Here is a 25,411-nt window from a genome sequence, read left to right on the forward strand (position 1 = left end):
TGTTGAGGAAGGTATATGCCTTGGACTAGTGGAAAGGAAAGCCAAAGGTGCCACCTCATGTGGAGTGTAGTCATTGGGTCCACACAACACACCTTGGGGCACTTGGCCCATACGAACATACGGCTCCATTGCATGTTATAGCTCATTAAAATGGCGTCTTGTCTCCCTTAACTCAACTCGGATGCAACGGAGACTTCGGTCTTGTGCCGCCACCAACTCGGACATACGCCTTTCATACAAGGAGGCATATCCCCCACAGCCATCTCAAATACATTCACACCTTGCAGCGGTCCTTGAATTGGAAAATGAGCGAATGGGTGACGCTCCAACTCAATTACTTCTTGGCGGATGATTGCCATGGCCTTGTATGCCACTTCTTGAATTGCCATTTCAATTGAGGTTCCATGAGCGGAAATGTTGTGAGCTTCCGTGACCCCTTCAACAAAGCGCCTTGGGATGAACACGGTGGCAACGTAGTCCACCATGCCCGGCCCAAGTCCCATCGCAAAGACCAAATACTCCGGCCTTCGTGAGAAGTTGCCTCTCCATAGCATCTCGGCAAGGAGGGGAGGAAAGCCTTCCGCCTCCTCGGCCCGAGCCACCATGACCAAATGGCTCAAGTTCCCATTCATCTATCATGAGCAAGACATGATGAATTAGTGAAGATACTTAGAATATTTAATTTCAACCCATAAGATAAGAAAAAATAGCTCTATGAGAGATAAGAGTTATATATCATAGAAAGCAATTTAACCTTAGGAAAAATAAAAAATTTACAAGTACTTGATTATTAGTGATCACCATTTTATTTCTAAGTGTGCCTCACACAAAATTTTAGTGGTAACCATGCATGGAATGCAACCATACCTCTAATGTCACACTGTGAGGAACCAGCCCAAATTGATTTGGTTTAATCGAGTTATTGTCCATTGATCAACTCGATTAAAAGGACCAATCCCGGTAGTCCTTGGAATGTGTCATCAGCAATACCCATGATTTAAACATACTCCACTAGCACAATAAGTGAACACCATCACACAAGCACATCCATACACAAAGTTCAGGTTACATAAAAAGGTTCTAGTACATAACATCAAGTCTTAGAGTTTTGCAGTGGAAAGTTCTACATTGTGCTCATTCCATACATAGTACAAAATAGGAAGGTCTATATGCCGATAGTGTCCTTCTCTAGCCACCGGCCATCTACTCCTCATCCACACCTTCGTCCGCGGGGTAGAAGTACCCAAAGACAGCCTCCGGCTGCGTAACACCTGCATCAACTTAACGAGAGCACCATGAGTACAAAGGGTACTCGCAGGACTTACCAAATATGGGTATATACTTGACCGACCTCAAGGAGAATGCATTTGGTTAGTAGTAAGGATAGGTCACGTTATTTAATTTTGCATGAAAAGATCAAGTTATAATAAGCAAAAGACATAGCATCTATGATCTCTATGTCATATATCAATACAATTGCAAAAGTAAAGTGATCATAAATCATGATCTCAATCTTCCATGAATTTCCTCAGTAACTCTATGTTAAAGTTAAAGTACAAGAGCGTGCTCAAAGAACTAGAGCACGGCTATTGCAATAGATCAAAAACCCTGCAGGGGTGTATAACTTTTCCCACACGAGAACAAGACCAACGACCATACCCATGACCAAGGATAAGTGTTGATTCATGCCTCAACCATTCACATACCTATACCCCGCTTTGAGCGAACGGTCGGGAGGGACAAATGCACCGGAACCGGATTACACTCCATCACAACCCGCACTGAATCCGCTCAATGCAAGGTGCGACTTATGCTACTTAGCTTACCATCTCATTATAAAGCATGTGGTTTGTACGAAAAAGTACTCAAGTATCAAAGCGATTACGCATCGGTCCTTAATCAACCCAAGCAAGCCTAAACATTTGAGTTCCACTCCCAACATGGCTCTACCATACTTGCTCAAGTCCGAATCACCTTTCATAGTTGCTCAATTTTATCCAACATTGACTAATCATGTAGAATTAAACATGCATCCTATAGCTCGCGAGCGGTGGTGACCTTGCCACCTCTTGTCTTCTACCGAAGCTAAGCATGGTTAAACATATAATTCATGACACCTAAACAAGCATACTCACTTAGGAGGTAATATTCTAAGCAAGATTGGTAATGCATGAAATATGTTCTAAGCAAGTATTGATACATATAGTAACTCATGCGCAAACAAGACACATATACTTCATTGATTCAAAATAGGGGGATAAAAGATGCATAGGTGCCAACCTTGATTCCCAACTGTGGTGTCATCTCCCAAGGTCTCCGACTCGTGCTCACCCTCCTCTTGCTCCGACCTCACGGTCTCTACACGAGTGCAATGATGCTTGATAAATAAATATGTCATGAATGATTACAATGGTATGAGAATGACTTGAGAAATTATGGCTAAACATTGCAAATCTATGATAGAAGAGGCTAGACATTTTAGTACATAGGTGCATTATCTATGGTTAATTGCAAGGGTAGTAGATGGGTAAACGATCGATGACTGTCCGGCATAGGAGAAGCGGACCGTCCGGTCCTAAATGGCAGACCATTCGGCGAACTGTCCGTCGGCCAACCGTGGACCGTATTTATGGGTACCCGGATACTCCGGTTATATGTCTGGACACTCCGGACATATGTTCGGACCTCCGATCGTATGAACTGTGGACCATTTTGGTGGACAGTCCGCAAGACGATAGCGGATCATTTTTAGGGGTTCAGCGATCCGATCAATGGACTTAGGGGTTCGGAGATCCGGTCGATGAACTGCGGACCGTCCGCCCCCAAGGGGGAGATCGTCTACCTCACAATTTTCTTGGAGACCCAGTGACGTTCAGAAAGGCTATTGGTTGGGTCGTGTGACTAGTGGACTGTCCGGCCTTGGTGGGTGGACCGTCCGCACCACGGTCGAGGCTCACGGGCAAGTTCGCCGCCGGCGATTCCGGCCACGGTTTGGGATTCGATTTGTTCCTAAAGGTTCCTGGAAGTGTGGGGAGTTCATTTTGGTAACTAAATCTCACATGCATTGAGGTTTCAAAGCTCTAGGTCATCAATGGTGAAAGTACTCTAGGTAGCTTCATGGCTTCCAAACCTTGGGCAATGAGAATAGATCGGGGATAGGATGAGCTCACCGGCGACAAGTGCAACACCGGCAAGGGCTTCAAGATGGTGGAGAGGGCTTGGTGAAGCTCGAGCTCGTCCTTCTTGCTTGAAGCTTAAGGAAGAAGAACAAGTTGGGAAAGATTTTGGGGAAACTCCTTGCTCCAAGCAAGAAGATGAAGTAGAGGTGGTGCAGCTCGTCGGCATCAGTCTCCGGTGTCCTCCGGTGAAGCATTGGCGAGGGGGAGGTGCAGTTCTTCAATGGTGGGAAGATGGGAAGCTCCTCCATGACTTGGGGTTAGAGAGAGAGAGGGCGCAATAGGTGCTCTGGTGGAAGGAGGGTTCAGGCTGACGTGTGGGGCCGAGGGGTACATGGCATCCAAGTTCTGTCGTGTCACAAAAGCTGTCGAGATCGCCCCACCCCTCCTAGATCATTTAGGCAATGAAGATGTCGTTGCTGTTGGTCATCCGTGTAAGTTGTGAATTGTGATAGTGATCCCACGATCCTTTTTAATCAGATGGGACTTTTTTTTAATATGTATGGGACCACTGATAGTGTCAGAACCAAGGCACTGATAGATACTACTCGCACAGACGCAGCCACATCACCACGGCGTGATCACACTAAAACATCTATATCCATGGAATTATTCTGCCAAAAATTAACATTTTAACATTCAAGCTCAAAACATCAAAATGCCAGAACCGGTACAGCTCAAGCAAACCGAAACTTCTGCATGGTATTCACAGCTAACATCTGAATGTACACTGGACTCACCAATGCAATGCCCAAAAAACCAGCCTGTATCCCACTCCTCAAGAACCTAGTAGCCTTTTGATTTCCGCTTTCTGCTCTGAGGTCAGCCTCGTGGGGAATTTGATGCTGAATTTAATCCTAAGATTCCCCTTCTTGGAAGGATCCTTCGGAATCGGCATGCCCTCTCGGGGAACAACCTCCTCATAGCTAGGGTAGATGACATTGTTTATCTGTACTGTCAGGTTCCGACCATCCAATGTTGTTACACTAACAGTACATTCTGTCAAGGCTTCGGCCAAGGAAATCTTCTGAGTCATGACCAGATCATTCCCATCTCTTGTGAATATATCATGTGGTTTCTCATCAATTATGAATACAATATCTGCAGGAATTATGTGTGAGGCCTCATTACCCTTTTCAGGAAATGTTATTTTTGTCCCTTTCTTCCATCCAGGTTTTATGTCAATTGTTAGGATCTCCTCGACAACCATAGTTCTCCTGCCAAAATTAGCACATGCTCATTGAAAACAACACAAATATACCAAGCCAGATAAGAAGAGAATTCAAGGAAAACATGTGGCACACAAAAAAAAAAAACAGAATGGTCAAGCTTACTACCGGAACAATCTTATGTTTAACATCCCTATCACCAATTCAAGATGGAAACTAGTGAAAGGTAACCAAAAATACTAAATGAACTCCTAAGATGGGTCATGCTCAGGCAAGAGAAGGCTGCCAAGACATCATTTTGTTCAACTGACAAAGAATATAATTGATAGAAACAAGTGCAGGATAATAAGTTTATTCCCAGAAAGAAAGAAATGACGTGATACATTAGCTGAATATGTTTGTCAAGCCATGACAATTGATAAAAGGATTGACAGTCCCAGAAAACAGATAAGGCACAAGTGCAGGATAATGAGTTTATTCCTCAAGGCTAATGCATGACTGTCTCGGTGAAGATCACAGTATCAACACCTGAGGAGTCGTAAAACTTATGGTCTTGGTCAAAGAGTGAAGTTATAGCTCGAGTTTCTGTCAAACAAATGCACCAAAGAATTTACAGTTTTCTGCTACGAGAAAAAAATTGATTAATGTGGTTGGTTGAAATGCAGATCAACTAAGCAGAATGTGATTTTTTACTAGGGCCCATTAACAAGCCCTTGAGTTTATGTAGCTCCAGATATTATACTATATATGTTTCTACTCGAATAAACTTTGGAAACTTCAACTTTCCAAATATTGTTCAATGTTATCAAACCAGGAAACAATTCAACTTCCCTAATACTATTGAACGTTATCAAACTACAAAACAATATGAATGTGTCATTCCTGGTTGGTGCTGAGGCTGGAGATTACATGTGTTATCTAACAAAATACTCTACAATCTCTTCTCTCTTAAAAGCTGCCCGCCTTAAAGCCTCTTTATTATCTACAATAATTATGGAGAAGGGGTTGCAACTGCATAATAATCTGTCCCTAAGAAAAAGAGTGTTTGGTGTGCTATAATCTAGATATCGTAAATAATCATGCGTAATTGATAGATGTATTGATGAAAACCAATTACATATATATAGGCCGGCAGCCAAGATAATCCTCCTCTGACTTATAGAAACAGAATCAGAGGAGGTTACGGGCTGGGCCCACACGTGATTACGCTAGGATCTGGTGCACCAGACATGGGCAAAGTGTGCTGATCCATCTAGCATCTAGCTATCCATATTTGCTAACAAATCTCATTATGTCATAATGCAGGGTTTTGAAAGTAAGCAAAGCGTACATAAGACTTGATCAAGGTTTATCTATTAAACTGACACCTAGGAACCACAATGGAGTGCTATATTCGCAATTCACAACCTTAGTTTTCAACAGACGGTGCTAGTTTACGTCAGTCCGTAGACCATGCCTGAAATGGTAATATGTCTCTTCCACATAAATAAAAGCAGTCTGCAACTCTGCATATTCACTTAATAAAAGCAATTATGAGAATATGTGAATCCATGGTGGCAACTGACAAATAAAATTCGACCATGGGAGGAGACTCCCCCAGGGCTTGGTTCTAAGAAGGTGCCTTGCACCAAACCCAGGTCGGGACGGGAGTTTCTACAACTCCCGGAGTTCACTCTAACCGGTCCACCACAGAGCTTGGCCATATGGTGACAGATTATCTGATTAAAAAGGCTTATTTCACTACACGGCTCTAAAGGTTGTTTGTCTGTCTCAATTGGTCCCTTCTTTGTTCGTAAGCTTGCGGAGGTTTGTCACGTAGATGCATTAGCTAGGCCATGGAAAAACAATGGTGTCGCAACTTGCAACACCTAGTGATGCAATCAGAGAATTTTCCAAATGCAAGTGATTATTTACTGTTGACATCACTAGAGTAAGATGGATCCAACCCACAACATGCTGGCTTAAGTGCAACATTGATGTTGAACATAGACAGTAGCCCCCCCCCCCCCCCCCCCCCCCCAACACCCCTCTTCTCTGACCTAACAAAGCTCATTAAAACTGTCAGCTGTACCAAACTCAGAGTGTTGATTTTAGTTATCATTATTTCACTCTCTTTCAGAATGGATAATATTTCCATTTTCTCTCAAATAAAAGTAAATACTAAAATATTTAAGCCCAGTGACCAGACAACAGAATTAGCATTTGAGTTTTATGTGCCAAGGTTAGGAAATCAGAAATTGTTAAAGAAACTCTGGTTCAATTCAAAAGCTTACATGGTGCAAAAGGGCAATGGGTTCCAATTTTGATTGTTCTCAGTGATATTTCATAAAAATATCTAATGTCGCTACAGAATAGTGTGAAATTTCAGGTTCTGTACATTTAGCGATGTACAAATCACACACTGTCAATAAAATAAGTTCCTGTTCTTCTATTGATTGTTTAATGTGACACTGCAAGAACAATATCTAATTTTAAAGCACATAATAATATTCACTCACCCGCCAGCATCTAAAATCTCCCGTGAGATCTTCATCTTCTTGGAGGTACCTTTGTACAAATCAGCAAGGTTGCATGGCAATCGGTTCTCAATTGGAGGAGCCTTGGAAAGCCGCTGTGGAACATGCATTGATGCCTCACCAGGGAACTGAGGGTAGGACCCAAATATGTCATCGCCGAACATCCCAAACCTTGAGCCCCTCATGCCCCTCTCAGCACCTCCTCCCATGCCACCCATGCTTGAGAAAGGGCTTGAGAACCCAAAGAACTCGGCAAAAATATCATCTGCGCTGCGAGGGTTGAACTGGAATGTAGACGCATTCCCACAATAGTAGGAAGACCCACTGGGACCACCTGCTCCAGGAGGTGGAACCTGACCCTTGAGCCCTTCTTCCCCGTACTGGTCATAAACTGCCCGCTTTTGTGAGTCACTCAGCACCTTCAAGCAAAACACGCAAGATCAAGTGTAAATACTTTACTGCTAAGGCACATGCAGCAATTAGCTCACTGGTGTCACAGTAATCAGTGCAGAAATTGATCCTAATCCATAGCATGACAAAATCAAAACAAGTGCACATACACTAAAAGCAGGGAAAACAAGTCTATATGGGGAGGTTGAATAAGTGGCCAAATTCTAGAGAAATGGCACTAACTTACAGGCTCTGGAAATGGCCTACGAACGTCAGCATCAAAATGATGTCACTGTATCCAAACTAGAGTGCTGTTGTCTGATTCCACAAAACAATGCAGAACGCGAATCTTAAATTTGCATCAGATCGAAAGGCACTAGAGGCCAGAGCTCACTCGGGATGCAGAAATTAGATCTTCTCGCACAAAAGAGCCTTGTTTGCCCCAATGCCGAGCACACCGTCATAAACTACAGCTATCCGATCCGTATTAAGAGGAAATAGATAAGCGCATCCTCAATCCTCAATCGAACACCATTCTCTTCCTCGGCGGCCAGCTACGAGCACCGGCACATATCAGAGGCGCAATGGGGCCAGGAGAGAGAGCGGGCGAACCTCGTAGGCCTCTGAGATCTGCTTGAACTTGGCCTCGGCCTCCTTCTTGTTGCTGGGGTTCTTGTCCGGGTGCCACTTCATGGCGAGCTTCCGGTACGCCTTCTTGAGCTCGTCATCGGAGGCGCCGCGCTCCACCTGCAGCACCTTGTAGTAGTCCACCCCCATCCTGCCGCCGCCGTCCCAGTCTGGCGGGGGCGGCGGGCGTCGGCGTCTGGGCGCCTCGCGCGGCGGTGGCGGGGGGTCGGGGCGCGGCGAGGTGGGATGTGGGCTTGCGCCTGTGAGGGTCGGGGAATTTTCGTGCGGGGCAGATTCAGGAACTGGCGGACAGGCCTGGCAGGGGGATTCCCGATCTCGCAGCGTCACAGCGGACGGGGGTGGCCACGTCGGCGGCTGCCGACTCGACAGACATGCCAGGCCCCGCTGACAAACTCCCTCCGTCCCATAATAATAAGTGCACATCTCACATCGAGAAATCAATAAACATTAAATTTAACTATATTTATAAAAAATAATATTAACATTTATATCTCTAAACATTGTTATGAAAATACATGATATAATTAATCTAATGATGTTTTATTTAGTATCATAATAATTAATATTTATATAATATATATTTGATCAAACTTTAAAGTGTTTGACTCCTCGAAGTGCGAGATAAGTATTTATTTTGGGACGGAGGGAGTATGGATTTGGAAACAAAAATCTAGTACAGGTACAGTACTCAATTGCAGGTGGCTCTCCAGACCTAAAACCATATCACACTAGGAATTTGAATCTTTTTTGAAGGTAAGAATTTGAATTTCTCCTAAGCAATGTTAGGAATGTCCAGTTTCTACCCGATTCTATAGAAAAAAACTACTTAGTTGTGCAAATGCTTAGCCTGTAATTTAGAGTCGTTAATGCATTAGCTCTCCCTGAAAAAGAGGTGATCCAGCCACATCTTTCAGTACAGCTGCCTTGTTACGACTCACTCCAGTAGTTAGCCTAGCCTTAGCCATTCCTCTTCAAATAGCCCAAAAAATCCAAACAGAGAGCTATTTCAGAACTATTTACAAATAGCCCATCCGAAAAACTATCCATTCAAGAGGTGATGATTGCCAATTGCTTCGGGTGGGTTCCTCTGAAAAAAATTAAAGTCTCTCTCCCAGGGAGCATCAGATCCCGCTCGCCTCCCACCTACACCACGCCCTCCCACCCCCATGGCGATGCCTCCACCACCCACGCCGCCACCTCCCCCACCAGTGCCCCCCCTCCCACCACCAGCACCGTCACGTCCCCAACCCGCCAGCCACTCCGTGTCCCCCATCCGACAGTGCCGGTGCAAGCCCACCCGCCCGCGCCGCCTTCTTTCTCACCCGCCGCGCTGCCTGCTTGGCCACCTGCCAACGCCGCCACCTCCCCCGCCTGCAGATTCGGCCCACCACCTCCTATCGGCGTCTTCGCCCCCCAGGACTTCAATTTTGTTGTCCATGGATGATGGCGGGTTTGATTTGTTCTCCCACAAACGCAGACACACAAAAGGGCCATAGCGTAGCAAGCATCCTAGATCATGCAGTAGGGGAGAGATAATGAGACTCCAATGATTGAGAAAATATATTAAATGTCAATAACCTTTGGATCCAAATAGCTCAAAGAGTTATTTTATTGGAGGACTATTCCATGGGATAAACAATAGCCCAAAAAAATATCACTAGATACTTCTCCAAACAGGACCTATATTTCAACAGGTGCAATCAATCTATTAACTATTAAATGGGTGCACTGGTCATCCCTACCTGAGCATTAATTAACTACCGGAGTTTCATGGAGAGTTTTATAAGCATTAATTTCTATGCCACATTACCAATTTTGCTGATTTGGCAAGGTATTTATGAGGAGATAAAGAGAAGTTTCATCCCTATGAAACTCCTGTGACACTCAAATATTTTGGACGCTAAGTTGGACAAATCACTGTAATAGTTCGATGCTAATTGGTTTCTTTAATCTGCCTATCAGATTATTGCGTGGCCCAAACCCTGCAAACAACCCTAGCAGATGGCACTAAATTATGGTTAAATCAACACATGGGTGATTAATGCATCAATTTAGTTAGTAAGGATTCAATGACACCAATTACTTAAGGATGCACAATATATTTTTCATAAACAATAATAAGCATCATATAATCCCTTCAGCAAGTTTGACTCGGCTAGTTTGGTTTGTCATAGTTAGATATTACCGAACAAAACTATATTGTGTTAGTTGAGAATAACCTTCGGGGCGAAAGAGTATCACAACAGCTCGAAGACCGGAGGTCAAAGCCTCCTTTGCAGATTGCGCCAAGAACAAGAGCACAGAAATCAATGCAAGCGTAACTCCTCACTTGTATTCAATGTCCCATCAACTACAGTTACATGGGGTATTTATAGCGGACGGTTCACCTTCCCATCGGTTTGGATTCCCCGTTTTGCCCCCTAACGCCAGATTCCAGGAATATTTCATGGACAATTAAGTATATTTACACAGTGGTGGATTACAACTAAGATCCTGCTTGCGTCATGCCCATGGCCCACTTTGCTTCGGACCTGGTCTTCGGCGGCCCGGCCGGACTCTCGCGGCTTCATGGACTCCATTTTCGGCTCGCCGCCTTCGCCCCCGCCGAAGATCACACCCTTCATCTGGGCATTCGGCAGACCCACCTTGAGTACCCTTCGCGCAGAAAGGCCTTCGGCAGGGTGGCGAAGGTGTTGTTGCTTCGTCCTGACTTCGCGGTCTGCTTCCCTCTTGCTCAGTCTTCGACGGGTCGCCTTTGACGGCGTCCGAAGGTGGCATCCCCAACATATTGTTTGGATGCGTGTGAGCAATGAAAATGGCTTTTGTGAGAGGTTGCCCCTACGCCAATCCTGCTGTCGTCCTCCTCCCTAGCGTTCGTGGACACTATCGTGACAGACTCATCGCTGCCTCCCTCCACGCCTCCGCTGCACAGCTGTGCCTTCACTACTCTGTTGCGCCTCCACTGACCGCAACACGATGTCGAAAGGAAGATTCGAATTGGAAACCACCTAGATACGGATTTGGAGGTGGGAGGAGATAATGGACTGGAGGGTAGAGGATCTATTTATCGCGTGCGCAAGTGACGCATCGTAGAAGGGCGACACCATCGCTGTAGGGGGGCATGAGCACTGTTCGTCTTCCTCCCCGAGCTCGTGATGGTGTGCCGGGTTACGGGATGGGGTTGCTGGGGTTGTAGTGTTCGCTAGACATAGAAAAGGGGTAGGGGTGGTAGAGAAGACCGGCGGTGGCGGCGGGTAGCTGGGTGGCGGCGATCGCCAGCGGGGATGCCGACATCCGTGGGCGGCGGCTTGGGTGCGAGCCTACGACTGCGATAGTGCAGCTCGCACTCGAGCGAACGAGAAATAGACGCCCCGACCGGAGAGAGCCTAGGCGGTGCGGCTCAGCGCGACGGATGCGGGTATAGATTTTTCGTTCCTAAACGATCAAGTATGAACTTGGGCCCCACTTTTGAGGCCTCCAAAGGCCCAAACAAGCCATTGACATTTATAGTTTTTCAAAAAAGAAGTCATTGCGAATTGGCTTGTAGTCTAATCGTAGGACGGATCAGTGGAACGCTACCCACCAGGGTTTAAATTCTGGTGCTCGCACTTTTTTCTGGTTTTTTCTAGGATTTACTGGCGCGACGTTCCGTTGACAACGAGGCGCCAGTGGTGCCTTCGAGAATCTTCAAATATGTCGATGCTCAGTCCTTTGGAGGTGCTCATAAAGTAGGATTTGCATATGTGTATTTATATGGGTGAGTGTGTGTGCGTGTTGTGAGCGTCTACGTTGTACTTTGTAATTCTAAAAAAACCACTGACATTATTATTATCTTAAAAAAGCCCAAGAAATCGACGGTGCTTCGAGAGAAAGGTAAAGTTTTCGACGTTATAAAGAAAGAGCAAATTCCTCGGGGAAAAATGTTTGATATGTCAGGATATACATGAGCTGCGCCCTAAAAACGCATCTGCAGTTGTAACTTGGGTGCACGGGCCGCCATGACGGTCGACGCCGTGCTCCTCGCCGCCGTCGTGGCCTTCCTCCTCCCGCTCCGCCTCATCTCCCTCGCCCTCCGCCTGGCCTCCAAGGGCCGCGGCACCAGCGGCCGACACCTCCGCCGGTCCTGCGCCGCCTTAGCCGTCGCAGGCGCGCTCCTCGCCGTCATCTTCGCACTGCCGCGCGACCGGGCCGGCCAGTGCGCCGTCCCCGTCCCCGCCGTAGTCGATGGCGAGGGGCTGCGGTCGGAGGTTACGCAGCTCAAGCTCCAGCTCGCCCGGCTTGGTATGTTTAGGGATTAACTTCTGTCCTGTTGGGGCTAAACCTATTTCCACCAGAGCATGCGCTTGTTTACCTGATTTTCGATTCTTTGTATTGTGATGGAAATTTTTTTAGTCTCGGTTTACTGCTTCCTTTTGTAATCTACTTTTTTTTTTCTCTTGAGAGGGTATTATACATTTATACTACACTTGTGAGGTTAACTGAAGTTTAGTAGTATTTTTGTTTTTATGTAAACAATTCTCGAATTCTTCATGCAGAATCTCTATGGGATAACAATTTGAAAGCCTTTGATGAGAAGGGTGATTCTTTGGAGAAGGCAATAGATAAGAAAGGTGATCATTTAGAGGAGGATGGCCGTGTTATGAGAGCAATGGGGCTTGACATCCAGTCTCTGATCGATGAGCAAGAAAACGGCAAGGTTTGCCCCATGTGTCTTGTGCCCAGGTTCCTTCATAGTTTATATTGAAGTTTTAATTCCAGCCTGGTTGGATTGCAGAATTTTTAATGCAAACATGTACATGTGTAGTTGAAATATACAGGAGCATGATCATCCTCCAAATTTCAGTGTTCATATTTGGGCCAATTATGGATGCCTAAAGTGTTATTTTATCAATTAGTTTAACTTGTTATTTGCTGTAGTCCTTAAACTATTTGTTCAATTAATGGACATAAAGTTGAATGTGGTCCTTAAACTTTTCGCTCGGTTCAGCTAATAGACCTGAACTTCAGGTCCTGAAGTTGGACCTGGTTCTTAAACTTTTCGTTCAACTAATGGACCATGAAGTTGAATCTGATCGATCTAGTTTTCTGTTGGTTCTTATCATGTCATCATATCTAAATATAACTATTCATCCTATTTATGTGCACAATTTATGTTGTAAGAAAAAAAAAGGTTCTTACACAGCATCTAATTATGCTGTCTACCTTTTTGACATGCAGATGCAGGAATCGTTCTGCAGCTCATATTTTGGTGACAATATCAAGGCAATGGAAGATGAGGTATCTCTATCACTCAGAAAAACTTTGACTAGCTTTACATGTTTTCAGTTTTTTTCGTACTAATATGACTAGCTAGTTTGGACTAAGAGATAAAAATTGGTTTATTCATTTTGTTACTGTTTCTTAAACGGCACTGATTGCGTTCCAATAGGCACCTAAAATATTCACATATTATCTGTGAAAACTTTGTCAGTCTGTTCATCTTGTCTATAGGATTGTAACTCTTCAGTCTTTACCCCCCTATATGATCTTGCACAATATTAGGAATGGTGTTCTGATTTTTCTTTTATTCATTGATGCAACTTTACAAAAATCATAATGTGACAATTAGGAGGGATAATTTTCTTATGTGTTATTTACAAAACGAGCAAATCACTTTAATTGCCTATAGTTTGTCTTGTGTCAATCAGCTTTTGTATCAATAATTTTCTTGGTTTTAGATTGCCCTGCATATCTGGCAAAGCAAATAGTATTTCAGTTGATCGGCCTTCTCCTATATAGCTTGTGTGCAATATTAGGATTCTTTTCTGAAAACATTTTATTAGTTCTTCTCATGAAATTTATGACTTTTGAAATAGGTTCGTCTCATAAAGGATGAATCAAGAAAGATGAACTCTGTTATAAACAGTGTATGGTCATTAGCAAAAGATGCAACGGAAAAGGTTGAAGCTCTACATTGTGATATCAAGAAGGTATATGTCTCTAGGTTATCTTGATCATGTGAGCAATAAGGAACCTAACCATGCCCTTAAGCTTCCTATGAGTAACATCTGAGATCCAATTAACCCTCAGTAAACACACTGCACCTGACATACACTGGATTGATGAGACCATGCCATGGCTACAATGTGATCATGCTTTGCTTGATTGCTTCTTCTCTTTTACATTTGACATTGGCCTTGGTATCGCTTAGGTGTACTGCCTTGCACACCTATTAACCTTGGTATCCATGCCACTGCTTCACGCAGCACCATATTCTAATCTTGTTTCTTCGTGCTCTGGGTATATTCTCCGTGCCATGTTCGCCATGGCGCCATGCCACATCTCAACCCCATTACTGACATGTGACACATCCTAATAGCAGCACAGCATGCTGGTGGGGGCAGCAATTGCCAGCCTCAACAACCACAACGGGCCAGCAAGCAGGGCCCAAAAGAAAGATTAGTAAAATGATGAGCGGAAAGATACTGTTGATAAATAGAAGGAACAAAGAGTTTTGGGTATTTTAGGCATTACTATAAGTTGTTGTCAGCAGTGATGTATCTATTGTCCTATTCTCCATTGGAATGCAAGCAATTAGGTAGATTGGAGGCAGACTACCCATTGCACACATTTGCATTGATGCACATCTGGCTTCTTTTCCTATCCCGGATCAATACGAGCCTTAAAAACTTGTTAAGCTTAAACTGAGACAAATAAAGCAAGTCCGACATTATAATTGTTATGCTCGTATAGTGAGAATGTTGAACTTATTTCCTTTATGTTCATACAGACCACTTTAGAAGCTTCGTTTCTTTTTACTTAAAAACAATTTAAGGTTCATGTCAACATAAATGTGTATGCTCGTACCAGTCTGTAGTTGTAGTCATGGTTTCCTTGGTACTTTGAGCTTTGTTTCGCTACTTTGGTGGGCAATTTCATTTGTCAAGTGCAGTAAATATGATTGTAGTTGTAGGTTCTTGTACTTTTAGTTGGTCATCTACGTTCATACAACTGCAGAGTCAAGTTATAACTGACGAATGGGGGAGGATGAACTCTAGTATCAACAAATTATGGTCATTCGTAAGGAATACAGAGAAAAAGGTTGAAGGCCTATGTTCAGATATAAAAAAGGTATGCTTATCTGAATTTTAATTTATTTCTTTATCCGAAATGTTTTGCGAGCCATATTAACTTTTTATAGTTTTATAGTTTTCCGCATTTGCTTTATTATATTATTTTATTGTAGAATTTAAATTTGATTATATTGTGATTTTTGAGACTTGGTGGAAGATGATGAATAGGGGATAAGGAGGTGATAAGGAAGAACAGAGGGTTAAGAGTATTTGGTGCATTATTTAAAACTGGTATCAGCAGTGATAAATGAACGTTGAGCCCCATGACCCTAACCCCACCCCAAAAATATATTCTCAAGTGGATGCAAGCAATTAACTAGGTTTAAGGTGGCAGATAATTGATGGAACACCTTTGCAATGGCTAATTACAAATACCCTTTTGCTATCCAGAAGCAATACAGCACATTTTTCATGAAAGTGTTTCAGGGTAAAATTAGATTGGTAAAGGTAACAGTATCTATCTACTGTAGAAAGGAACTCGCTTGGCATGGACACGTGTCGAAAAGGGTAGGAATTGCTTTGCACATGTTGTACCTCAAGGCTCACTAGCCTGTAGAAGTCATTAAAACCTGATGAAAATTATTATCTTCACAACACTTTCCTTCAAAATTCCATATGCAAGAACTGAAACTTAACGCAAAGCTTACGTTTTTAACGAACTGTTGTATAGCGTTGAAAATGTTAATCTTATTTCCAGCATGTTCATCCACATCACTTTAGAAAAGTGATCATTGCATAGGGTTTTCGAGCATTCATTTATTCTCTTTACCTCTGTTGCACGGATACGCCAAGAGGGTGGTGTATCCGTATCCAGTACGTATCCGATACGGATACTCCCTAGATATGCCTCGGATACGTTCCAGGCCGTATCCTAAAATTCTGGATACGTATTGGTATGGATACGTGGTCTAAACCACCAGAGGGAAGCAGAGGAGGAGCGATGGCCATTGCTGTGGAGTGCGAAGGGGAGGCAGAGAAGCGGCGGCGGCTGCTGCTGCGGACAGGAGGTAGAGGAGGAGCGGCGGCCGTTGCTGCAGAGGGGATGGGGACGCAGAAGAGGGGCCGCGACCGGAGGCAGAGGTCTCTCCCTCACGCCCTTCCCTCTCGCGCCGCCCCTCTGGATCCGCGGCGATTGGGCCCGTGCCGGGGGGGCCGCGTCGAGACGGCGGCCGGGGGGGCCGTCGCCCGTGTTTCGCTAGGCGGAGGAGGCAGGGCTGGCGGCAGCGGAGGAGGATGAGGAGGCAGGGGCGGGCGGGCGGAGGAGGAAGAGGAGGCAGGGGCGGGCGGGCGGAGGAAGGAGGCAGGGGAGATGGTCGAAGGAGGAAGAAGAAGAGGAGGCAGGGCTGGCGGTAGCGGAGGAGGAAGAGGAGGCAGGGGCGGGCGGGCTGAGGAGGAAGAGGAGGCATGGGCGGGCGGGCAGAGGAAGGAGGCAGGGGAGACGGTCGAAGGAGGAAGAAGGACTGAAGGAGAGTAGATCCGATCGGGGTGAGTGGATAAGGGGAAGCTGGGAGGTGGGCTGGGCTGTTTTAGTGGGCTTTTGTCCAAAGTTAGGCCCATTGGCTGCTTATTTTTCTTTTTCTTTTAGAGATATATCTGATTACGTGATATTTTATATATAATTATTAATTATTCTAGCCGTATCCCCGTATCGGTGTTTTTTGAGAAAGTGCGTATCCGCGTATCCGATACGTATCGTATCCGATACCCATATCCGTATCCGTGTAACATAGCTCTTTACTTAGAAACAATGGAAGGTTCACGTGGACATAAGGTTGCCTCATAGGTTTCTAGGCAATTTGAACTTTGTTTGGCCATTTTCATGGGCTGTTTGGTCATTTCAGCAAATAAACTAAATATGGTTGTAGCTAGCTATAGGTTCTTTTGTTTCAAGCTGGTCATCTCAGGGTCGTACAACTGTAGGTTCAAATTGTTACTGAGTGGGGGAAGACGAAATTCAACAGAATGTGGTCATTTGCAAAGGATACAGAGAAAAAGGTTGAAGATCTATATTCAGATATAAAAAAGGTATATTTTTTGGAACACCATTTGTTTTCTGTCCTTAATATTTGGCAAGCCATATGTTTTTTAATACTTTTTTCTCACATTATGTTTATTGGAAAATTTGAAATCTGATTGTATTGTAAGGCTTGGTTCGAAAAGAGAATCTTATTGAACTATAGTACTTCGATCCACATTCTTTGTTAATAAATAAGTAGAGATGCAATTTTAAGATTTGTATTGACAGTCTTACATTTTTCAGTTTGCATCTTTTTTTTTCTGTTTGCAAAAAGAAAAAAAACATAGAATCCCATCGTCAGATGTTAGGAACATTGGAACCATATTATTTTGATAGTGATGCAAGCATATGCTGCAGTTGCATGTTGTTAATGTAGACAAGTAGCAAACAAACTGTTTGATGGGGAGGTTGGGTTTGGTAGATAACCACCATTGTGTGTACCAGAATGCCTCAGATGCGAATATAGTTCTTGGGGATACTGCCGGAGCAGGATAAATAGTTCGGACTTGTAATTCTGTAATAGTACACCAAAATGAATTTTCTATTTGAAAGATGGCGACTGGAGAATAAAACTTAAATCATTCCTGGGCATGATCCCCCGTAGTTGTAGTCAAAGAAGTTTGGGAATGTCTTAGCACCGTTGGCAGTTTGGGACTAACAACTCATTTGCAGGGCTTCAAGCGGACGAAGAAGTAAGTGCCATGCGAACCTGATGTTTCACCACCAAGGCAGAAGGCGTTACGCCACTCGATTGCTTTTTCTAGGAACTTTTTGTACATATATACAGTATCTTCGTATTTGTAGGTCAATAGGTCAATACATTTTATAGGTCAACTTGATAGTACAAGATGGTTGTCCTTAGGGACGTCATCATGTGTTGCTTTCTGCCTCCGTGCCAGCATGAGAGGCTGCGGCAATATATTAGCAATTTAGCATAGCGCTATAGCACTGTAATAATACAGATAACATTCGGGTGGCTTTCTGAGCACCATTTCCATGGACGCCTATACGTCTGCGTCGCTTGGAGCTGCTGTGTGCAGTTGCTGTCGGTGTGACTCGCTGCACATCTCCTCCCCCAGTTATGGTTTGGGAACCCCCAATCTTTTTTCTCAGTCCTAACTTAGGATTCTTAGGACTCCTAAGAATCCTGTTGGAGCTATATCCCCCAAGATCACACGCATCGACGATACTGGCAAGCAAGACTGCAAGAGTCTCCCTGCTCGCGTACGTCACGGGCGGCGACATGTCGCGCGCACCGGAACCGAAGTCCGAAGCAATGAGCACATGGTGTCGCCACCCTTGGACTCGGCCGCTCTGCCCGTGGACCGGAGCGTCGAGACGGGTGACGACTGTGGCCACGTGTCAGCAGCGCGCCACTTGTGCCAGGCGGCAAGGCGGCGTAACGGCGGCTCTTTGGGCTCTAGCTCTGTCACCGCTAGCCAACCACTTGTTCTGTCACTAGAGGCCACGGTACACGTAGGCCGGCTGTAGGGTGGTTCATAACACCAGTGTCTCGTGGCCCTTGTGGTTGGATGATCACTAATACGCCTGATCGATGTGTCAGCATCATCGAGTGGTTCACGAAACCACGCACCGTATGATGCACTTCTCTAAAAGGTAGTAATAAAGTGGATATTCTCAAGGATCATACGCAAAGAAATCGACCTCATGTACACGGTTAACAAGCTCTGCATTTTCCAGCGCGGATTCTGACCAATGTTTTAAATAGCCGGCTAAGTCATTTAGCGATCTATGTCTAAAAACAGGCTATAGCCGGCTATAACGAACTATAGCGGCAGCTGAGAGCTAAATTGTACATGAAAAATCTTACCTAAATCTCTCTCAAACAGCTTTAGCGAAAGATAGCGGAAGCTATAGCCGGAGATTTAAAACCTTGATTCTGAGACATCACTTGAGCATATCTGAAAACACACGAGGAATCGATGTACTCCCTCCATATTGTAAAATTAAAGTATCAGTCGGTCTCTTTAAAAGTTTGCTGTCTACTATGCACGTAAAATTAAAGTAGGATATATCTTGCAATCTTTTACTTGATAATAAATATTTGAGACCCATTTCAAGTGAATCTGCTTTTGAATTGGCACAAAATGAACCATGTGGAACCGTCATAAATTTGGATTTGGTACCGTATAAATATTAGCTATGTTTTTCCATAATAAACTTTGGTTAAATTTAGAATAGTTGGGACAAATAAATGCAGAAATAGTGCTCATATTTGGATTTAGGGACAGGCAGAGTACAGCATTGACTCGACTGGCACAACTACGACCACGACTGGAGTCCTACTACTAAGTATAGGACACTACAAATTAGTAATTATTAATCCGCTGGGATGATGCAAACCAGGATTGCATGGATCATGCATGCGGCGTGCACTGGACTAGAGTACCCCACGGCATCGGCGTGCCAGCCTGTACCAGTAGGTAGGCACGCAACTCGTGCCACGGACTCGATGCCAAAAGAAGCAGAGCCGGGCGCGGTGCCGGGGACGGCGCCGGGTAGGACGTCGCGCGCGCGCGATTGGTGCCGCTCTCCCGTGGCCGTCAAGGGAACCCGGCCAGCCGGCGGTCGCCTATTTAAGGGCACGCTGGCCGGGGACCAAGCTGCCAAGCACCCAATCCACCCTCCCAGTCCAGACTCCAGAGCAGCAAGCGGTAAACAAACCACCACCTCGGTCTGCCCATGGCGACGACCCACCACCAGGACGGCATCAACGGCAACGGCCACGCGGCGGCGGAGTGGCGGTTCGCGCGGCCGGCGAAGGAGGGCGCGCTAGCGGCGGCGGGGGACACGATGAGCATCCGCGCGGTGCGGTTCAGGATCAGCGCGAGCGGGGACGCGCGCGACCCGCGGCCCGTGCTGCCGCTGGCGCACGGGGACCCCTCCGTGCTCCCGGCCTTCCGCACCGCCGCCGAGGCCGAGGAAGCCGTCGCCGCCGCGCTCCGGACGGGCAAGCTCAACTGCTACCCCGCCGGCGTCGGCCTGCCCGACGCACGCCGGTACGTACGCTACGCGTGCACCCCATGCGCTTTTCAGTGTCACGACTGTCCAGACCCCAACTGATGTGCCCGTCTGTGTATGCTTCGGGTAGCTTTTCAGTGCACCGGTCATGCGTCATGTTTTGGAAACCTCAATACCTGCCAAGTAAGAGCAAGTATTATGGTCGCCGTTTCGCCTGCCTCGTCAGCGTAGAGGCTGAGGTGGAGGAGAGAGGGAGAGAAAGATTCTGTCAATGGGCGTCTCACGGACCGCCGACGACCCGCGGGCGTATGCACAGTTGCGGGGCCGCCGCCACCGGTTTCTTGAGTCCGATTGGCTGCTCGTTGCTGCTGAGCGGCGCGGACCATTAAATAAACATGGGACCCACCACTTCCAGCTCGTCAAGCTCGATGAGCTGGAGCCCAAAACGCCGGCGCGCGGGTGTTATTATAAGTCTTGCTCTAACGAAGGACCCATCATCTATAAACAATGATATCAGCTTTTTTTCGTAGTACTAGAAAACAAGGACTTCAGTCATGTAGTGACGTGCATGCTGGAAATTTGTACCAACACTGAACACGTGCCGGCCGTGGCGTTCCACGAGGCCGCCGCCAGCGCTGGCATCGCCAATCAGGATGCCCCGCCGTGTGCCATGCGTGCATCCGACATGGGATGCCACGTCTGCGTGAGACGGTCCCTGGGTGCTTCTATGTAGTATGTAGGGATGGATGAGAGTGGAGCAAATAATTTCCGCATCTGATCAAAATCCGAATTTTACAGATATGGGGAAGAGTTTTTATACCCACGCGGATTGGATAATCTGGATCCGATTGTATGCGGATGCAGCCTAGGATATGGTATATTAGCAAAATCCGGCGGATATGGATTATCCGATAATTGAACATGGATAACCTGAGGCTTATAATAGGATTACCGACTACTTTTGCGAGCTCAGCACACTATACAAATCAATCCCAAGCCCAGCCTAAATACACACATAATATTTTATAATCAACAAAGAAGGATAAATGATCTTTATTTTTTTTACGTGTTCACTTTATACACTAAGTTTGAACTGAGAACTTGTAATATTTTTTATCGATATCATGTTTGAAGTATCACTATCAACTTAAATATGCCGTGAAGCTATAAAGGTGAGTATTTTTTTATGATATTCTGCTGCTTTATGGCTCTGGTTTAGGAATTATTAATCAACATAAAAAGCTACACATAAACATGTATTATCCGATTATTTTAATCCGCATCCAGTCCAACTTGATCCGACTCCGCACATCATCCGGTATCATAAAAAATCCATATCCGCACTCTTATCCGTGTAATATGTACTCCACCCCGTATCCGATAAAAAAAATATGGATGAGGATATGGAAAAGGTTTTTCTGCTCCCACGGGATCCGCTTTCATCCCGACTCTAGGCAAGTGCTCGTTTCACCAAATCAGCGCAAAATCTTTTTTTAGATTACACGGTACAACTGTGACACTTCACAATGCACGCACACTCACCACTATACAATGCAGTTAAATCCTAGAACATTCAGTTCCACGGAGAGTGGAACCTAGGACCGCGAAGCTAACTCTGCGGATAACCGTAAGTTTTCTTCGCTACGGTCGATTTTGGTCCGTGCAATGCAAGTGATACATTTGTACCTCCGTTTCGTCATTTTCCAATTTTTTGTGTTCATGTTTTCGTTCTAAATTTTGTATATAATTTTTTAAATCTGAAACCTTTTTAAATATTTTTCTTTATATTATTTGTTTAATAATTTACTTTACAATTATTTGTAAGTTTCTCATTTTTTATTTATTCATGTTTTCTTTATTTTCATCATATAATTTTTTATTTTCGTAATTTTTGCGTAGTTAAATATTTGGTACACATTTGTGTAAAGCTGACATGCATAATTTTGTTGTTTCACAAAATAATACAATTTCTATACACAAAATCATGTTGCGCGGTTTGGTTCCGATTTTTTACATATATTTTGATCATACAAACTTTTTCATTTTTATAAATTCATATTATTTAAATTTGCATCTATATTTTGGAAATATTTTTTCTAAATATTTTGGTTCCCCAAGTGCGGTGCTCACCGCGTATGGTGCAAGTAGCCTGTGGGGGAACCACGCCGGTCGTTGTGCAGAAATGGGGATCCCAGCTCAGCGCAACAATCGAAAAATAAAGCTCCTGAGCGGTGAGCGCAAGCTGCCTGTGAAGCCGGGAAGGAAATGCAGATTGGTAGGTACGGAGCCAATGATTGGTGCGGAAACCGAAAATGAAAATAAAACCTTTGGTCCGTCGGGCCTGGTTCGAAATCGACCGTAGCGAAGCTAACAAACGGGCGACCCTAAATCAGCTTTGCCCGCCTAGGGCCTAAAATACTAATGAAACTCTTATAACCATTAGACTACATATCTTTTTGCAAATCAGCACAAACCTTTCTGCATATCAGCGCAAACCTTTGAAGATGTTTCTTATAAATGAGGGAACGAAAGGCGACGCTTTCTGTCCAGTTTTTACAACGGGCGGACAAGTGGAGATTATGATGATAGTGACGCGTCTTAATTCCTTCTTAGCACTTTGGAAACGTCCTGATGATGGGTTGCTCAGGGATGAAATGTCAATGTTTCTCGTATTAATTACTAGAGTTTTCTTTTGAATATGTTTTGATTTTTTTATACTTTGCGCCCTACTACTAATAAGGCTATGATTGACATGATGATTTAATTTGTTTATATTTAAGTCTCATCTAATTGAATGCCTACTGATTTTGTTGCTTCTGGAAATCTAATAGTGCTTTGGCGAAGCACCTGTCGCGTGATCTTCCATACGACCTATCCTCCGACGACATTTTCCTCACCGCTGGAGGCACTCAAGCCATCGAGGTGGTGATCTCAGTTCTAGCCCAACCGGGCACCAACATATTGCTGCCAAGACCCGGGTATCCAAACTACGAGGCGCGCGCCGCGCTGAACAACTTAGAAGTTCGTCACTTCGATCTGATTCCTGAGAAAGGGTGGGAAATTGACATCGACTCTCTGGAGTCTATTGCTGACAAGAACACCACCGCAATGGTCATCATCAACCCCAACAACCCTTGTGGGAGTGTGTACACCCGTGAACATTTGGCCAAGGTATGGCTGCTTTGTTCCATCGGCCATTTAAATGGATTCGAGTTATTTGATCTGATATCTATGGACTTCCAAATTATGTTGTAATAAGCATGTCTTAATACCAATTGTTTTCATTAGGTTGCCGAGGCAGCAAGGAAGCTTGGGATCTTAGTCATTGCTGATGAAGTATATGGCAATTTGGTTTTCGGGGACTCCCAGTTCATCCCAATGGGCGTCTTTGGGCACATTGCCCCTGTGTTGAGCATAGGATCACTCTCAAAGAGATGGCTAGTGCCTGGATGGAGATTTGGCTGGGTTGCTGCATGTGATCCCAAGAAGATTCTGCAAGAAACTAAGGTGACTCATCAGTGTGTACTTATTTTTCAAAGTGCCCAGGCCGTGCTGTTGCTGTTTTACGTACTAACCATAGCAACCTTAATTTTGCAGATTCTTACGTCAATCACAAACTTCCTTAATGTTTCAACTGATCCGGCAACTTTCATTCATGTAACCATTTGGCTTGTAACTTTTTCTCATCCAGTTTGCCATGGCAGCTCTCCAGCCAGTTCGAGTATTTAGAAATTATTCCATTCCGGTACCAATAAGTTTCACTTGTCAAGTAGAGTTTTTTTGTTTTTAAAATATAGCAACAATAATATTGGGGATTCTGAGTTGATAGTGCTTCACTTTGAAGTGGATGCCAGGAAAAAAAAATCAATGTCGTTTTGTAGAAAACATTCTAAGTTCCATAAGCACGAGAGCTGAAAAATGGGACATTGTTTCAATTTGTACTGCACATTCTTGAACTGGTTCTTTTTTCCTCTACTTGTCAGCACTCTCTTATGCATTTTAACTCAGACAAATAAGAGTTACTGTTGTATTAACTAGGGAGCACTTCCACAAATTCTTGAGAACACGAAGGAAGATTTCTTCAAGAGGATCATTGGTTTGCTAGAGGAAACATCAGATATATGTTACAGAGAAATAAAGGACATCAAGTGCATCATTTGTCCTCACAAGCCTGAAGGTTCCATGTTTGTGATGGTAAGCAATTTTTTAAACAATGTTGTTAGTGGTCAAATTTTTAAAAATGTTAGTAACATGAAAAAAAAGAGATTCAGAAACTAAGGATTGTTAGAGCATTTGGTACCCGCAAGTGATCATATACTTCTTATTATTTTATTTTATTACAGTAGCTATTGGTCATCAAAATCAGTCGTATTAACAGTATCTGTTACTCACAACCTACGAGGAAATGAAACATAGCGATACTCTAATGCCTGTTTGTCATTTTGCTTACATTGAGATATCATATACAGGTGAAGCTGAATTTATATCTTCTGGAGGGGATCCATGATGACATTGATTTTTGCTGCAAGCTGGCGAAAGAAGAGTCGGTGATTTTGTGCCCAGGTAGTTATAGATGAATATATTATTTTTAAAAGTTAGTATTTCTGAAAAGACTCATTTAGTTTCTACTAGTGTTTAGCTCCAGTGTTTACAAGTATTGCATGCCTTCACCGATTGTGCTAAGAACTGCTATGAAATAATGCAATAGTGCACTATACATGTTTCTTCTTTTATTAAATTTTATTTCAATAACTTATTAAAGACGATATTGAGAAATAAGTAGGAAATTTTAATATCCCCTTTCAAAGACACTAGTTGATATTAATGTTCTTAGTGTACAGTTGATATGTGTACATTACTCTGACTTGCATGGGTTCGTCCAATGCAGGGAGTGTTCTGGGAATGAAAAACTGGGTTCGGATAACGTTTGCCATTGATTCATCTTCTCTTCTGGATGGCCTTGAGAGGATCAAATCTTTCTGCCAAAGGCACAAGAAGAAGAATCTGCTTAATGGCATCTAAAGTTTTAAGTGTATCTAAAATCAAAGTTGTTGCTCAGTTCCAGTGTTTTCCATTGACCCGTCGATGAATGTGGAACTTTGAGTTTCATAATAAAGTGTTAATCTTTTCATGCCACTTGTTTTATCACCCTGACGCTTTATTTGCTTTTTTGAAAGAAAGTTTTGCAAAACCATGTTTTTTTTAGAAAACAAAGACTGGCCCATATATATCACTTGGACGAGTTCGAGATCCTCCGTCCGCTGCCTGGATCTGGGCCGGGGACGGTTCTCCTCTGCTGCCTGGATTTGGGCACAACGTGGTAAGCCCAAGTCGACAAGTACGCCATGCGGTGAATACGGCAAGCTCGGGAAACGTTCCGCAGTGGTGAGCTCCACGGGAG

At 44.3% G+C, this 25,411-nt stretch overlaps 3 protein-coding genes across 5 annotated transcripts; 2 read left to right on the forward strand and 1 right to left on the reverse strand.

Annotated features, from left to right (window-relative positions):
* Nucleotides 1–3,754: 3,754 nt before the first annotated feature.
* On the reverse strand, nt 3,755–8,267 carry LOC120655606 (dnaJ homolog subfamily B member 4-like). Its single transcript, XM_039933507.1, has 3 exons — nt 7,864–8,267; nt 6,844–7,280; nt 3,755–4,393 (listed from the first exon to the last, which is right to left on the reverse strand). The coding sequence occupies exons 1-3, from the start codon at nt 8,026–8,028 to the stop codon at nt 3,955–3,957; spliced, it is 1,041 nt and encodes a 346-aa protein (XP_039789441.1). The 5' UTR covers nt 8,029–8,267; the 3' UTR covers nt 3,755–3,954.
* Nucleotides 8,268–11,836: 3,569 nt separating this feature from the next.
* Nucleotides 11,837–18,035, forward strand: LOC120655607. 2 transcript variants are annotated; one of them, XM_039933508.1, is made up of 7 exons: nt 11,837–12,180; nt 12,435–12,595; nt 13,117–13,176; nt 13,755–13,868; nt 14,896–15,009; nt 16,932–17,036; nt 17,701–18,035. In XM_039933508.1, exons 1-7 carry the CDS (start codon nt 11,898–11,900, stop codon nt 17,722–17,724), a joined length of 861 nt encoding a protein of 286 aa, XP_039789442.1. In that variant the 5' UTR covers nt 11,837–11,897; the 3' UTR covers nt 17,725–18,035. The 2 variants fall into 2 exon arrangements, with proteins under 2 accessions (XP_039789442.1, XP_039789443.1); XM_039933509.1 differs by lacking the exon at nt 16,932–17,036.
* A 1,605-nt stretch (nt 18,036–19,640) lies between these two features.
* LOC120655609 (nicotianamine aminotransferase 1-like) lies at nt 19,641–25,146 on the forward strand. Of its 2 annotated transcripts, XM_039933510.1 has the most exons (7): nt 19,641–20,048; nt 22,842–23,181; nt 23,299–23,517; nt 23,608–23,667; nt 24,049–24,204; nt 24,480–24,573; nt 24,899–25,146. In XM_039933510.1, the coding sequence occupies exons 1-7, from the start codon at nt 19,732–19,734 to the stop codon at nt 25,030–25,032; spliced, it is 1,320 nt and encodes a 439-aa protein (XP_039789444.1). In that variant the 5' UTR covers nt 19,641–19,731; the 3' UTR covers nt 25,033–25,146. The 2 variants fall into 2 exon arrangements, with proteins under 2 accessions (XP_039789444.1, XP_039789445.1); XM_039933511.1 differs by lacking the exon at nt 23,608–23,667.
* The last annotated feature ends 265 nt before the right edge of the window (nt 25,147–25,411 follow it).

This window comes from Panicum virgatum, chromosome 1N, assembly GCF_016808335.1.
Source record: "Panicum virgatum strain AP13 chromosome 1N, P.virgatum_v5, whole genome shotgun sequence".
NCBI classification, from domain to species: domain Eukaryota; kingdom Viridiplantae; phylum Streptophyta; class Magnoliopsida; order Poales; family Poaceae; genus Panicum; species Panicum virgatum.

Bases quoted from the DNA above. Each gene is read 5' to 3' on its own strand.
- LOC120655606 (XM_039933507.1), bottom strand. From the start codon at position 8,028: ATGGGGGTGGACTACTACAAGGTGCTGCAGGTGGAGCGCGGCGCCTCC. The intron at 7,281-7,863 runs GTTCGCCCGCTC...TTTTGCTTGAAG, and splicing joins AGATCTCAGAGGCCTACGAG to GTGCTGAGTGACTCACAAAA. The intron at 4,394-6,843 runs GTGAGTGAATAT...TAATTTTGGCAG, and splicing joins GAGATTTTAGATGCTGGCGG to GAGAACTATGGTTGTCGAGG.
- LOC120655609 (XM_039933510.1), top strand. From the start codon at position 19,732: ATGGCGACGACCCACCACCAGGACGGCATCAACGGCAACGGCCACGCG. The intron at 20,049-22,841 runs GTACGTACGCTA...GAAATCTAATAG, and splicing joins GGCCTGCCCGACGCACGCCG to TGCTTTGGCGAAGCACCTGT. The intron at 23,182-23,298 runs GTATGGCTGCTT...TGTTTTCATTAG, and splicing joins CCCGTGAACATTTGGCCAAG to GTTGCCGAGGCAGCAAGGAA.
- LOC120655607 (XM_039933508.1), top strand. From the start codon at position 11,898: ATGACGGTCGACGCCGTGCTCCTCGCCGCCGTCGTGGCCTTCCTCCTC. The intron at 12,181-12,434 runs GTATGTTTAGGG...TTCTTCATGCAG, and splicing joins GCTCCAGCTCGCCCGGCTTG to AATCTCTATGGGATAACAAT. The intron at 13,869-14,895 runs GTATATGTCTCT...ATACAACTGCAG, and splicing joins TACATTGTGATATCAAGAAG to AGTCAAGTTATAACTGACGA.